Source organism: Rhineura floridana, chromosome 2 (genome assembly GCF_030035675.1).
Source record: "Rhineura floridana isolate rRhiFlo1 chromosome 2, rRhiFlo1.hap2, whole genome shotgun sequence".
Classification (NCBI taxonomy): Eukaryota; Metazoa; Chordata; class Lepidosauria; order Squamata; family Rhineuridae; genus Rhineura; species Rhineura floridana.
In genome coordinates, this window is record NC_084481.1 from 113,787,012 (window position 1) to 113,800,343 (window position 13,332).

Here is a 13,332-nt window from a genome sequence, read left to right on the forward strand (position 1 = left end):
AACAGATTATCATGGATTTTACAAATCAAGGCAGCGGTGCTAGTCGGGTCCCGAGCTCTAGGCTCAGCTAAAAAGTTTTTTTTCACACGGGGAGGCCAACTTATTCCCCCGTTGATTAAAATTTTTAAAGCAAAAATACTCCCCAAAATCCTATATGGAGTTGAACTGTGGGGAAACATGGCCAGAACTAAACTTGAATCAATTCAGAACATTTTTTTGAGACAATTGCTGGGCCTCCCCCAGGGGACCCCGGCAGCCCACCTTAGAGCAGAATTGGGTCTACCTTCAATACAAGCACGCATAGATCTTGCTTTGCTAAGATTCTGGCTCCGTCTTAATGACATGGACGGCGCCTCTCTGGCCAAGCAGTGTTGGCAAGAGCAAATGCAGTCCGTTGGAGCTGCCACAGAGTGGATGTCCATTTTTTCCAAATACGACCTCTCCCCTGTTAAGCTAGTGGAGCTAAGTAACACCGCTCTACGTAACTGGATCTTTAACCATGATGCAGCTCAGGATCGAGCATCCATTGAGTCGGCCACCTTTTCTAGATGGTATCCTATTATTAAACTCAATCATTATATGTCAAATTATTTAGTAGCCATAGATAGACCCCTCATTAGAAGAGCCTTTATGGCTCTCCGTTTTCAAACCATGCCTACGGCCTATCTTGAGGGACGGTTTCGGGGTATTCCAGTAATCCAGCGCCAATGTATATATGGCTGTAAGGACATTGAAGGGATCGTTCACTACTTACTTTACTGTCCACTTTTCGATGACCCTAGACAGAAATTTCTTTCTCCCATTTTAAATCTCTTAAGTCCTAGTTCTGACAGAGAAATGATATATGCGCTTCTATCCGATGATTCCAACTTTGTAACCATTGCGGCAGCAAATTTTGCAGTTGCAGCTTTCAAACTGAGAGAGTCCTTTGCCGGAATGACAAACGCCCAGCCAAGCTCCATATGATTCTTTAAGTCACGCTCTGTAAATTTTATATATGTTTTTACCTTGTATTTTATTCTTGTTTGTATCTTGCACATGGCCTATGGCTAACTCTGCAATAAAGTATCTACCTACCTAGTTAAAATACTAAACTTCAGTTAGAATTATTAGCATCATCTCATCCTATCCCCAATCCTTTTTCATTTCATAAGGGCAATCCTAAAATTAATTTGCCAAAAGATGGAAGCAACAGCATATCCTGGATCCTGCCTAGTCTTTAGTGGAAATATGAAACAGAAAGGGGTAGGGCAAAGATCCCTCACGTATCAGGGCAGCTCATGGTAAGAAAGAATGACAGGTGGAAATGGAGATACAACAGGAAGAAGACAACTTGATACATTTTGTTTCTGATGTTACTCCTACCAGGTTGGACAGTAACAAAATGGCATTAATAGCAAAAAGGCTGGTTTTGTGCTCTGCCCCATTCATCATCATCATCATCATGATTAATTGATTTCATTCATTCATTGGCGATCACTTGTGGCCAAGTAAGATTATCTTCCAAAATAAGGTCTTTAACAGTGGGTCTGTAAGTGACTGTGGAGGCCAATTCTGGATCCACACAGCCTCCCACAGCGAGGACATAGGTTTCCAGATGGATGAGGATTTGTTTGATGTGCCTTCTGTTTGGCTTGTTTGTCCTGTTCGCCCTGTATTTGTGCTTCTTCGAAGTTCACCATCGATAATAGCTGACTTCCATTTGGGACATTCATGGGCCAAGACTTCCCAGTTCTCGATGTTCATGCTACATTTTTTTAGATTTGCTTTAAGAACATCTTTAAACTTCTTTTGCTGTCCACTGATATTCCATTTTCCATCCTTAAGTTGAGAGTAAAGTAGCTGCTTTGGACGACGGTGATCAGACATTTGAACAACGTGGCCGGTCCAGTGAAGTTGATGTTGAAGGATCATTGTTTCAACACTGGTAGTCTTTGCTTCTTCCAAAACGCTAACAATAGTCCGTCTGTCTTCCCAAGAAATTTGCAGAATTTTCCAGAGGCAACGTTGGTGGAATATTTCAAGAAGTTGGGAGTGGCGTTTATAGGTGGTCCATGTTTCACAGGTGTACAGTAAGGTCGGTAGTACAATGGCTTTGTAAATAAGCATTTTGGTCTCCCTGCAAATATCCCGATCCTTGAACACTCTACGCTTCATTCGGAAGAATGTGGCACTCGCAGAGCTCAGACGATGCTGAATTTCAGCATTGATGTCAGCTTTTACAGAGAGATGGCTGCCGAGATAGGGGAAGTGATCAACGTTCTCCAGCATCACACCATTAAGCTGGATTGATGGTGCTACAGAGGGACTAGTTTGCACCTGTTGATGAAGCACTTTAGTTTTTTTAATATTAAGTGAGAGCCCAAGCTTTCCATATGCTTCTGCAAAGACATTTAGGATAGTTTGAAGATCTTTCTCTGAATGTGCGGAGACCACATTATCATCGGCATGTTGAAGTTCTATGACAGAGGTTGACATTACCTTACTTTTTGCTTTCAGCCTACTGAGATTAAAAAGCTTTCCATCTGTTTGATATATGATTTCCACACCAGTAGGAAGTTTCCCCTCAATAAGGTGTAGAATCATAGCACTGAAGATAGCAAATAAGGTAGGAGCAATGATGCATCCCTGTTTTACGCCTGATCCAACTCTGAATGGATTGCTCTGAAAGCCATTGTTATCCAAAACTGTCGCTGTCATGTTGTCATGAAGGAGTCGCAAAATATTCACAAATTTATCAGGGCATCCAGTTTTCAGAAGGATGATCCACAGAGCGGTTTGATTCACAGTATCAAAGGGCTTAGTCAGATCAATAAACACCACATATAAAGGTCGATTCTGCTCCCGGCATTTTTCTTGAAGCTGTCGTGCAGTGAAGATCATGTCCACTGTCCCCCTGGAAGGGCGGAAACCATTTTGAGATTCTGGGAGGACAGAGTCGATTTGTGAGGATCCTTGCAAGGATTTTACCTGCAGTAGCAAGAAGGCTGCAGGGATGAGACTGTGCTGGGACCATCAAGGGGCAAGCATTTCCACCTGCCTTGCCCCACCCCTCTGCCTGGGCCTTATCAGGAGGAGCTGCAGGCTGAGTCGTGCTGCTGCAGGGATGAGACTGTGCTGGGACCATCAAGGGGCAAGCATTTCCACTTGCCTTGCCCCACCCCTCTGCCTGGGCCTTATCAGGAGGAGCTCCAAGCTGAGTCGTGCTGCTGCAGGGATGAGACTGTGCTGGGACCTTCAAGGGGCAAGCATTTCTATCTGTCTTGCCCCACCCCTCTGCCTGGGCCTTATCAGGAGGAGCTGCAGGCTGAGCGGTACTGCTGCTGGGGTGAGACTGTGCTGGGACCATCAAGGGGCAAGCATTTCCACCTGCCTTGCCCCCCACCCCTACTCTTAGTGACATTTGTTTGGGGACTGTCCTTTACCAGGAAGATGAATGTTTTTGGTTTGCTGTTCCTGTTTTTTTAGCTTTTCCGTTATTGTTAGTTTTTATTGTTAGTCTCTTAATGTTTTGATGTTTGCATGTTCTGCTTTGTACGTCGCTTAGAGTGGCTGACAATTCAGCCAGATAAGCGACTAATAAGTCGAATAAATAAATAAATAAATAAGAGAGATACCTCGATAGTTCCCGCAATCTGTTCTATCACCCTTCTTAAAAAGGGTGATAATTATGGCATCCCTAAAGTCTTCCAGGATCTCCTCCCTCATCCAGATTTTTTTGATGAGTTTATGAAGTTGTTGTGTAAATTCAGGCCCACCTTCTTTAAAGACTTCAGCAGGAATCCCATCAGGTCCACTAGCTTTGTTGTTCTTCATTTCATTGATGGTTTTACTGACTTCATCCAAATTAGGGGATACTGCAAGCTCGTCTCTAGTTTGTTGTGGAATTTGTGAGAAGACCTCAACAGCCACAATAGAGTTACGATTAAGGAGGTCATAGTAATGCTCTTTCCAATGCAGTGCAATAGACTCTTTATCCTTAAGAAGTTTCGTACCATCCATTGAACGAAGGGATTTGTACCGTGGTTTGTTAGTCCATAGATGGCCTTTGTGGCATTAAAAAAGCCCCGTGCATTGTGAGCATCTGCAAAGTGCTGGATTTCTTGAGCTTTCTTTATCCACCAGGCGTTCTTAAGTTCTCTAGTTCTTCTTTGGACCTCAGCCTTTGCACTGGCATAGATTTTTTCTTAGCAGCACAGTTAATGTCTTTCTGCCATATCTGGAAGGCTTTCCTTTTCTTGTCGATGATATGTTTAATCTCACTATTATTCTCATCAAACCAATCCTGATGTTTCTTAGTTTGGTATCCAATAGTTTGTTCACATGCTGTAATAATGGATGTCTTCAGTTTAATCCAGTGTTCCTCAACATTTTTAGGGCGTTCCATCAGTAGATGTTTCTTGAGAGTTGTTTGAAAGCAGGCTCGCTTAATAGGATCTTGAAAGGCATGGATGTTCATTTTACACCTTGGTTTTCTTTCTTGGAGCCTACGTTGAGGAACAATATTAATGGCCATAGTGGATCGAATTAATCGGTGATCTGTCCAGCAGTTATCAGCACTCATCATGGCTCTAGTGAGGAGTACATCATGACGATCTCTGGCATGGACAATTACGTAATCCAGGAGATGTCAGTGTTTTGACCAAAGGTGCTTCCATGATATTTTAAATTTATTCTTCTGGCGAAAGATTGTGTTTGTAATAACAAGATTGCGCTCTGCACATTTAGTCAGAAGTAGAATGCCATTTAGGTTGCTATTGTCAACTCCTTCTTTCCCAATGGTTTCTGGTCATAAATCGAAATCACGCCCAACTCTTGCATTGAAATCGCCCAAGAGGATAATTTTATCCTCCTTAGGTATCTCTGATAAGATGATGTCCAGCTGGTTATAAAAATTTTCCTTGATGTCTTCATCAGCATCTAATGGTGCATAAGCACTTTAATAATAATAACAACAACAATAATAATAATAGTTTATTTGTATGCCACCTTTCGATAAAAATTTATGCACAAGGCGGCTCACAACATGAAGAGGAAAAAAAATTACACAACTCACTGTAAGAAATAAATTCAAATGGTCAATAAATTAACAAAAACATCATAAAAACATACAATAAAATGATACATCCTTACAATTCCTGATAAAATCCAAAAGCATAATCCCAGTAACAACAAAACAAAAAACCAACCGTCAGAAATTAAACTTTTCCCAAACAGAAGCCCCTCAACAACACCCCACAGTCAAGGTGGTCTCTGGCATCTTCAGGTAATGATACCTTTTACAGCTGCAGTCAGTCAAGGCCCCACCCTTCCAGGCCAGGTGGAAAGAGGCCAGCAAGCAATAGTTACAATAGTTGCCTGCTGGTTTCTGGCAAGTTTTAACTGGAGAGTTGAGAGTCGTTCATTAATACCAATAGGAACTTCTGACAAGAGCTTCACAAGGTTATTTTTAATAGCAAAGCCTTCTCCATGTATTTGTTGTTCTTGTTCTGGCAGTCCTTTCCAGAATAAGGTATAACCTCCTTTTTCTTCCTTCAGTTGTCCTTCTCCTGCTTTTCGAGTTTATTGGAGTACTGCTATGTCAATATTAAAACGTCTCAACTCCTTCGCGATGATGGCAGTCCTGCGTTCAGGACGTTCACTATCTGTATTGTCCAGCAATATCTGTATATTCCATGTTCCAAAGTTCAATTGCCTTTTGCGACCACTAAGTGGTGACCCCACTGGATGCGGTAATCCAGTCAGGGGGAGAGATGAGGCAGACTATGTTTAGGGCACCTTTTCTAGCCCCCTCCCCATACGGGATAAGCAGAGTGGATCCTGAATAGGACTGCTCAGTCGTGGATATAGCTGCCGGACTACTCAACTGGTTTGGTTTGGTTGGAAGACACCTCTGCATGAATTTGTTTTATGTGGGGATATCGGCACAAGACAATCAACACACAATCTTGACAGAAAAAGGCTTTGATCCAATGGCATGGATACCACAATGATTGGAAGTCTTTTATCTGCTGCAGCCTTCATCCACCTTCACAGCCGTTGTAACGTACACATTGTTATTCTCCACCTGTTCTGCTGTTGAGGACTTTCTTGGATCGTTCTCTGTCTGGTTCCTCTCCCTTGACCTTACCACCATGGGTGACCCTCCTGGGAATACATGACTCCCAACGGCATCGCTCACAGGGTTCATTGGAACACACAAGCCCACTCACCACTACAAGGTGATGATCCAACAAGGGGTTAATTGATTTATATACCCCTTATATGCTAAAATGGCTTATTTATTTTGATTTTACCATTCTTTCTGATTGCCTTTGCCAGAAGTTCCACCAAGATGGCAAATAGCAACAAGCATAGTGGTGATCTCATGTTTATGTATCATTTATGAAATGCTTGTTATTGTTATGTTGTGTTTTGTATAAAAAAATTCTTTTTAAATAATACTACTGAAAACACCTATGGCTCAAGAATCTGGTTACTATGGATGATTTGGGGTAAATTTCTTTCAGTTCTAAAGTTGTTCTCAGTTTTAAAGTTGTTTTCAGTTTGTACAAGAATACTTTTGCCAGCTTAAACTTAACATAGCCATAATTTTATATTAGTATTAGAGTGTGTGTATAAGTGAGTAAGTAAATACACACACTTCCGCTTGTGTAACAAGCCTTTCTTTTTCTCTCCAGCCCCCCCCTCCCCATCCTCAAAACCTGCTTCAGAGAGTTGGGGCACCCTTCAGAGTAGATCTGGTTGGCCATCATGATTCATGCATTCTATGTGGGTGCTCTCCTTGAGACTGATCTGGAAGCTGCAGCTGATACAGAATGCTGTGGGGTGGTCAGATTGTTGAGCAGAGCACCCGGATGTGCACATATTCCACCTTTGCTGAGGGAACTGCCATGGTCTTTTTAGTAACATTAAGCTCGAAACAACATGTGACCAAGTTACCTGAAAGGCCACCTGCCCCAGTATAGATCTGTAAGAACGCTTAGATCACTCAGGAAAATTTACTTGTGGCATGACACCCTAAAGAATATCATTCACTAATAGGCAAAAAACCTTGCGGTTTAAGAATGTACCTATAGCCCACAGATATTTCTATCAAACTTTAAAAAGCAGGGAAATTGGGCAGCTATAGTGAATGCACCAGGGAAGCAGGAGACCTGACCTCCTCTCTGAGATATTAGACTGCCCTACAAATTTTAAATGTTCAATGTGTCATCATGTGACTCTTATTGTTTCTTGTTACAAGCAGTACACCTACTCTTCAGGACAGTGCCACAAATAGATTCCAAAAAGTCTGCTTTAAACTTGCTCCAAACCCCTTGTGGAATGTAATGAACAATAGCTGCAGTCACAACTGCAGTAATAAAATAACTTAATGGCTAGGTAATGCATTGCTCAGAAATGATAGTTATCAATAAATAATAGAAACTTTGGCGCAGAGTGGTAAGCGGCGGTAACGCAGCCAAAGCTCTGCTCATGGCCGGAGTTCGATTCCAACGGAAGGAGGAAGTCGAATCTCCAGTAAAAGGGGTCGAGGTCCACTCAGCCTTCCATCCATCCGTGGTCGGTAAAATGAGTACCCGGCATATGCTGGGGGGTAAAGAAAGGCCGGGGAAGGAACTGGCAATCCCACCCCATATATACGGTCTGCCTAGTAAACATCGCAAGACGTCACCCTACGAGTCAGAAACGACTCGCACTACAAGTGCAGGGACACCTTTACCTTTACCTTTTTATCCCTTGTATCTTAACAATATAATCCCAAGCATGTTTATCAAAAGTAACTTTCACAGTTCAATGAAGCTTACTCTCAAGTAATTGTGCATAGGATTGTAGCCTTAATCTTATTTAATGCCTTATTTCCTTTACGTCTCAACTTTCCTGCAAAGAGCTCAGTGTGGCATACGTAGTCCTGCACCTCCCCAATATATCCTCAGAATAGTCCTATGAGGTAGTTTAGGCTGAGAAGGTGACTAGCCCAAAAGTCACCCAATGAGTTTCATGGCTGAATGAGGGTTTGAAGCCAGGTTTCCCAGGCCCTAGCCCAGTACTCTTATCACTACACCACACTGGCTTTTGCAGAACCTGTACACTACAGTACCTCTATAAATCCAATACAAATTACCCACTATACTTTTCTTCCTTGGTCTGTTAAAACCTATTGAAATCAATTGTAATGTAAATTCTGTTGTGTGCTTTGGATTTCCCCCTAAAGGTCAAGACACAGAAATATAGCCAAGACTCTACCAATAATTTGATGGCATAGGTCAGCAGTGATACATGGGGGGGGCAGAATGGCAGTGGCACAGAGATGGCAAGGTTGGGGGTACTTTGGTGGAATGCAGCACAAGTCTGCAGGTGTGTGCCCACTTGCTGCAGGATGGTGGTACCACCAGCCCTGAACCTGCAGGCACCTTGCCCCATTCCCATTCAGTGAGTGGCAATGCTGCCATTACTGAGAGAGCACTGCTGTTGCAGAATCTGGGATCTACCCTGTGTTTTACTAGAACCCCAAGAGCCACCAACTACAGCCAGCTGCAAAAGACATACGTCTAGTATGAAAGAACTGAGAAGTTGCTGAGCACAGGGTTATCAGAACTGAGATGAGCTCACAGTCTTTTCACACATAGATCTATTCCTTCTTTTCACAAGTATTCTTAATTTCAGTTGTCAAACTTCCAAATGGATGTGTGTCCTTTTGTTGCTATTGTTAAACAACTGGAAGCCAGAAGCGCTTGCCAATTGACTTCTAAACTGCAGAAGATTAAGGTCAGAGTATGGGGCAAGGTCAGTAATAGGAGTATAGGTACTCTGTGAACATGGTTGATTTTTAATGAATTTCAACAGATTATGAGAACTCCGAGAGAAAAAAGTCCAAAAGGGCTCTGGGTTTTTTCCCTCTCTTTTTAGACTTTGAACTCTAGATTCTCTCTGACTGTTTTGTGTATCACCATGAAAATGTACAGGGTTGTTAAGCAAGCGTTTCTGAATTCAGGGCTGTAAGTTTTGTAAGGTTTTGTTTTGAAATGCGCTTATGGGAAGCTTCAGAATGGCATGGGGGGTATTTTCAATTTAACATTGAGGAATGTGAAAAAATCCATGCTGACTATAGTATACAGCCACACTCGTGGCTGTATAATAAGGTCTTGACCCCAAAATGGGCATTTTCTGCCATTGTCCTTGCTCTGTGGAATGTCTGTCTCTTTGCCATATGTGAAGCATCCTCCATCAGTTGCTTCAGATGTCTTAAGACATACATTTTTCCCGGGTTTTTTCAGACCCATGTGACTGGACTCTGATCATTGAATTCCTGTTCTTATAATACTGTTTTACTGGTTTTTATGTTGTATTTTTTTGTATGCTGCTTAGGTATTTTTAAATATTGAGCAGCTTAGAAATGCTATTTTAAACAAATTAAATAAAGAGAGGGGGGCACGAAGGGAACTGCAGGGGGGAGGAGAGGAAGGGGAAGTTCCACTGCATGAGTGGAAGTTTCGCATATGTTTTTAACACGAGCACACACAGATTTGCTTCCTTTTTAGCTGTTGCTCCAATGACTCAGGCAAAATGAATCAGCATTTGTAAAATAGATTTCTGTGCAATAAACCAGTTTTAATCCCCCCCCAAAACTAGAATTTGTAGGCTAGCTGTCAATAAGTAGCAGCCCCATGAAACAACTGAAATAGAAAAGGGAAGGAACAATAACTCCACAAGGGTAAACAATGAGAGTTTACTAACTTGAGATCTACAAAGCGAGACTCAAAGTGCATGTTACAGGGAGGGTGGGCATCTTCCCTAGAAATGTGTAGGTTGGGCGGGCTGTGTGACATGATTGCAACAGCATTTCCCTGCTCCACGGAAGTGGCAGCCAGTGAAGCAGAGTGAGGGTGCAAACACAATGTTGCCTTGTGTCTCCCTGCCCCACCCCCCAGCACCAATAACACCAACTCCAACTCGCATCAGCCCCAGCCAGAATAGAGAATGGGAGTTCTAGACCAGCCACATCTGGAGGATCAGAAAAACACTGGAGAAAAACACTGTTGGACTTCCAAGATCAGGGCAACATCATGAAGCATGTTATCCATGTCCCTGGCCCCTCTCTTTCTGCACATACAAATAGCCATGGCCACAGGACTGTTCCATTTATCCTTGTTTATTAAGGACATGGTGTCCCATCACAACACTCTCCCCAGTGAATACCTTCCAGCAGCTCTTTGTTGGGCCTGGACTGAGGCCTCATACCTTGTCCTGTAGCCTGCAAGCCCCTGCACCTCTCCCCTCTCTATTGGTCTTTGGCTCCACTGAACTCCAGTCAGAGCCTCTCTGCCCCACCCCTTCCCTTCCTCCTCAGTTATATGGAACTCTGAGACCTCACTGTCAACAGTTGGCTCTCTCCCCAGCTGTTCTTTATCTGGCTTACTCCCAGCCCTTCTTTACCAGCAACCCCTGCTGATTTGGGACACGATCCTGCAGCCATGCAGGAGGGAAGCCCGGGGGCAAAGGTGTGGTCCTTCACGGAAAATGCAATTTGGCACCCACATGTGTCTCCCAGCACCATGTAAATTGGGCCCAAGTGATTACAGAGCTGAAAAATGAACATAGGTTCTTCAAATTCTAGTGTAACCTGTTATTTTCCTTCAGAAGCTAAAACCTTGGGGATTCCAGTACCGAGCTCTTGCCCAGAAAGCTCTATGTTGGTTAATGGGAAGATGGCAGAGAAAAGGTAAACAAACTCACCATCCGATTCAGAAGCTGCCCTGAAGATCAAGTAGCTGCTTGGAAGAGGTTGTGTGATCGAACCTACATTTTCTCCCTTTGGACCCTAGAATGATTTGTGAAATAAAAAGAAACATCCTTTATACTTTTCCCATAGTATTTCAATTTATCTTTTCTGCTTTTATTTCATACCCCCAGAGTGAAACAAATGAGAAGTATACAAGCACCCTTCATTCCTGGGATAGAGCAAAGTCTAAAATGTATTTATATAAATAGAAATGCCTCTTAAAACAGAGCATAAACAGGGTTCTAAATCACAGGGTGAGCCTCCATGAGTATAGAAAGCTCTCTGCTTCATAAAAATGCCCTTCAACTAGAGATGGGGGAGAAATTTGATTCAGTTTGTGTTTAAATTTATACTTTCCAAAACAATATAAGAACTTCAAAAATTCTCACTTACTCAAATTTGGCGATGCAATTCTTCAACCAAATAATGTTTACAAAAATGCATATATTTGGGGGAAGTGTGAATAAAAATGAATATATTAGTGAAAATAACATAAAGTGCGCAATATTATTATTGTATTTATTATGAGAAATCAATCAATCAATCAAAAACAAGTCAATATCGGTGTTTTAGAAGGCATCAATGACAAATTACTCTCATGTCATTTAAGCCTGGTCTACTAAGAGAGCCAGAGTTGGAACACAGAAACAAAAGCTTGGATTCAAAAGAGCTCTTGTGTGAGAAGAAGGTGCTTCTGCTCATACAAACTGCCTCCCCAGATTTCTACCAATTCCCCTTCCACTGCAACCCGCCAACACTCAACAGTAAGGGTTCCCATAGGGAGACAAGGGTGGGAAAACCCACTGTACGAACAGAGTCCCACACATGTGTTTTGAAACTAGCCCTAGATTTCAATCTTCACTCCGTCAATAAAAAGTGACTGGGAGAACTTGGGGGTCACCAGAGTGGCCTCCTATATACTGCCCTAAAAAGAGGACAAAACAGGACACAGGTTTGCATAAAATTTGCATATGGTCACTTATACGGACAGAAGCAAATTTAGAAGCAAATACTATTAATTTAAATAAAAATACAATACATCTCAGCATAGTGGGGAAGATTCTGACCAGGTGACCTCTGTGCCTACTCAAACTGCTATTCAGGTGGTAACTGCTGAGGAGCAATTTCAAGGTCCCTGCTCTCCCTTCTTAGGGTTCTTTATCTTTGGACCAAAGCCTCTTCTGAGGATGCCTTCAAACAGAGGAATATCCGTTGTAAAGCAGGACACCTGGCCGCCCTAGGTGTCACTCAGGAGAACTCATCTCACCAGGTTACTTGTCCATTTTTATATATTTGTTTGTTTGTTACTTTTCAGCCAATTTCCCCCTGAAAAATCTTCAAAGGGGGAATGACCTAACGTACACTGCCCTGAGCTTGTTAGAAGAAGAGAATGCAAGTATACATGAGTGTGTGACTGAGAAGGAGGTGGGGAGCCAGGCCTTTCGGCAGCTTTGGGAATTGCCCTTCTGTCATGGGGGACCACCATCTTGCATCCTGATCATATCATACAGGTCAGCTTGCAGACAGAGTTGCCTATGTGAAGGTGACTATTTCATAGCTTTCACATGACTGGGACCATCTCTCACATAAACTCCCGGCTCATCAGAGATCAGCAATCTCAAGAGACATTTAAACACCAACTTTTATGTATCAATTCACTCAGTTTTGAACCATAATCAAATAACTGAGGATGATGATAGCTCTGTCCAAAAACTTTGAAAGGTGGGTGGAGAGTCTGTGGCACAATGAATGGTTACCAATAAATGACTAATCATGACTATACAATGGCTGTTGCACAGTAATACTTCATTTAAGGAAACCTCCAGGAACCAATCTCCTTTTGAAGGCTTTTTAGAAGGTGAAACTGACCAGGTTTGCTTTACTATGGATAAACTGACAGACCTGTGCCTTTGCTTTAAGGTGAAACTGACTATGCTGTGTCTTTGCTTTGTTATGAATAAACTTTCAAGCCTGTGTGTTTGCTTTGCATTAAAGAGATCTCTTGGTTTCTCCCAGGGCTGGGAGTGAAGGATCCAATATGATTCAAAGAAGGGGAAGGGGAAGAAGTGGGAAGGAGGGGGAGGGGGTCAGGTAGACACCTTTTAAAGCCCCTGTTGAAGCTGCCCCCATCATCTATGAGTGGATGTAGGAACCTTTCCCTATTCTTTCCATGTTATTTCTTCCTCTGGTACCATTGTTTCTGTGAAAGAAGTAATATCCAGGAACACATTTACTTTGTTAACTGAGGTATTAGTGTACTAGCTTTTCCTTATAACTCTAAGGTTTCTTCACTTGAGGAATTCTGCAAAATACTTTAGCAGCACTCAGCATCAAAGATGTTATTCTGGAGACAAGGAACAATCATATAGCGATTAACTTTCCAGTATTTGAGAAGGGTCCCAGTAGCTTCTGTTCAAACTTAGCCTTGATCCATCAAAGCTACTGCACTGGCAGTTTCTAGACAAAAGATGGTGTGAAAGGGCATCAGCTGCTGAGCAGCTGTTATGGTGTCCCCCTTTAGGATCCAGCACCTTTTCATCCTTCTACCA

At 42.5% G+C, this 13,332-nt stretch overlaps 1 protein-coding gene across 2 annotated transcripts in view; it reads right to left on the reverse strand.

Moving 5' to 3' along the window:
- OSBPL5 (oxysterol binding protein like 5) overlaps positions 1-13,332 on the reverse strand; it is a 249,302-nt gene that overhangs the window by 68,934 nt on the left and 167,036 nt on the right. For both annotated transcript variants that reach the window (XM_061610182.1, XM_061610183.1), the window contains exon 7: positions 10,738-10,822. In XM_061610182.1, coding sequence (XP_061466166.1) covers positions 10,738-10,822 — 85 coding nt within the window. The remainder of the gene's footprint in view (positions 1-10,737; positions 10,823-13,332) is intronic.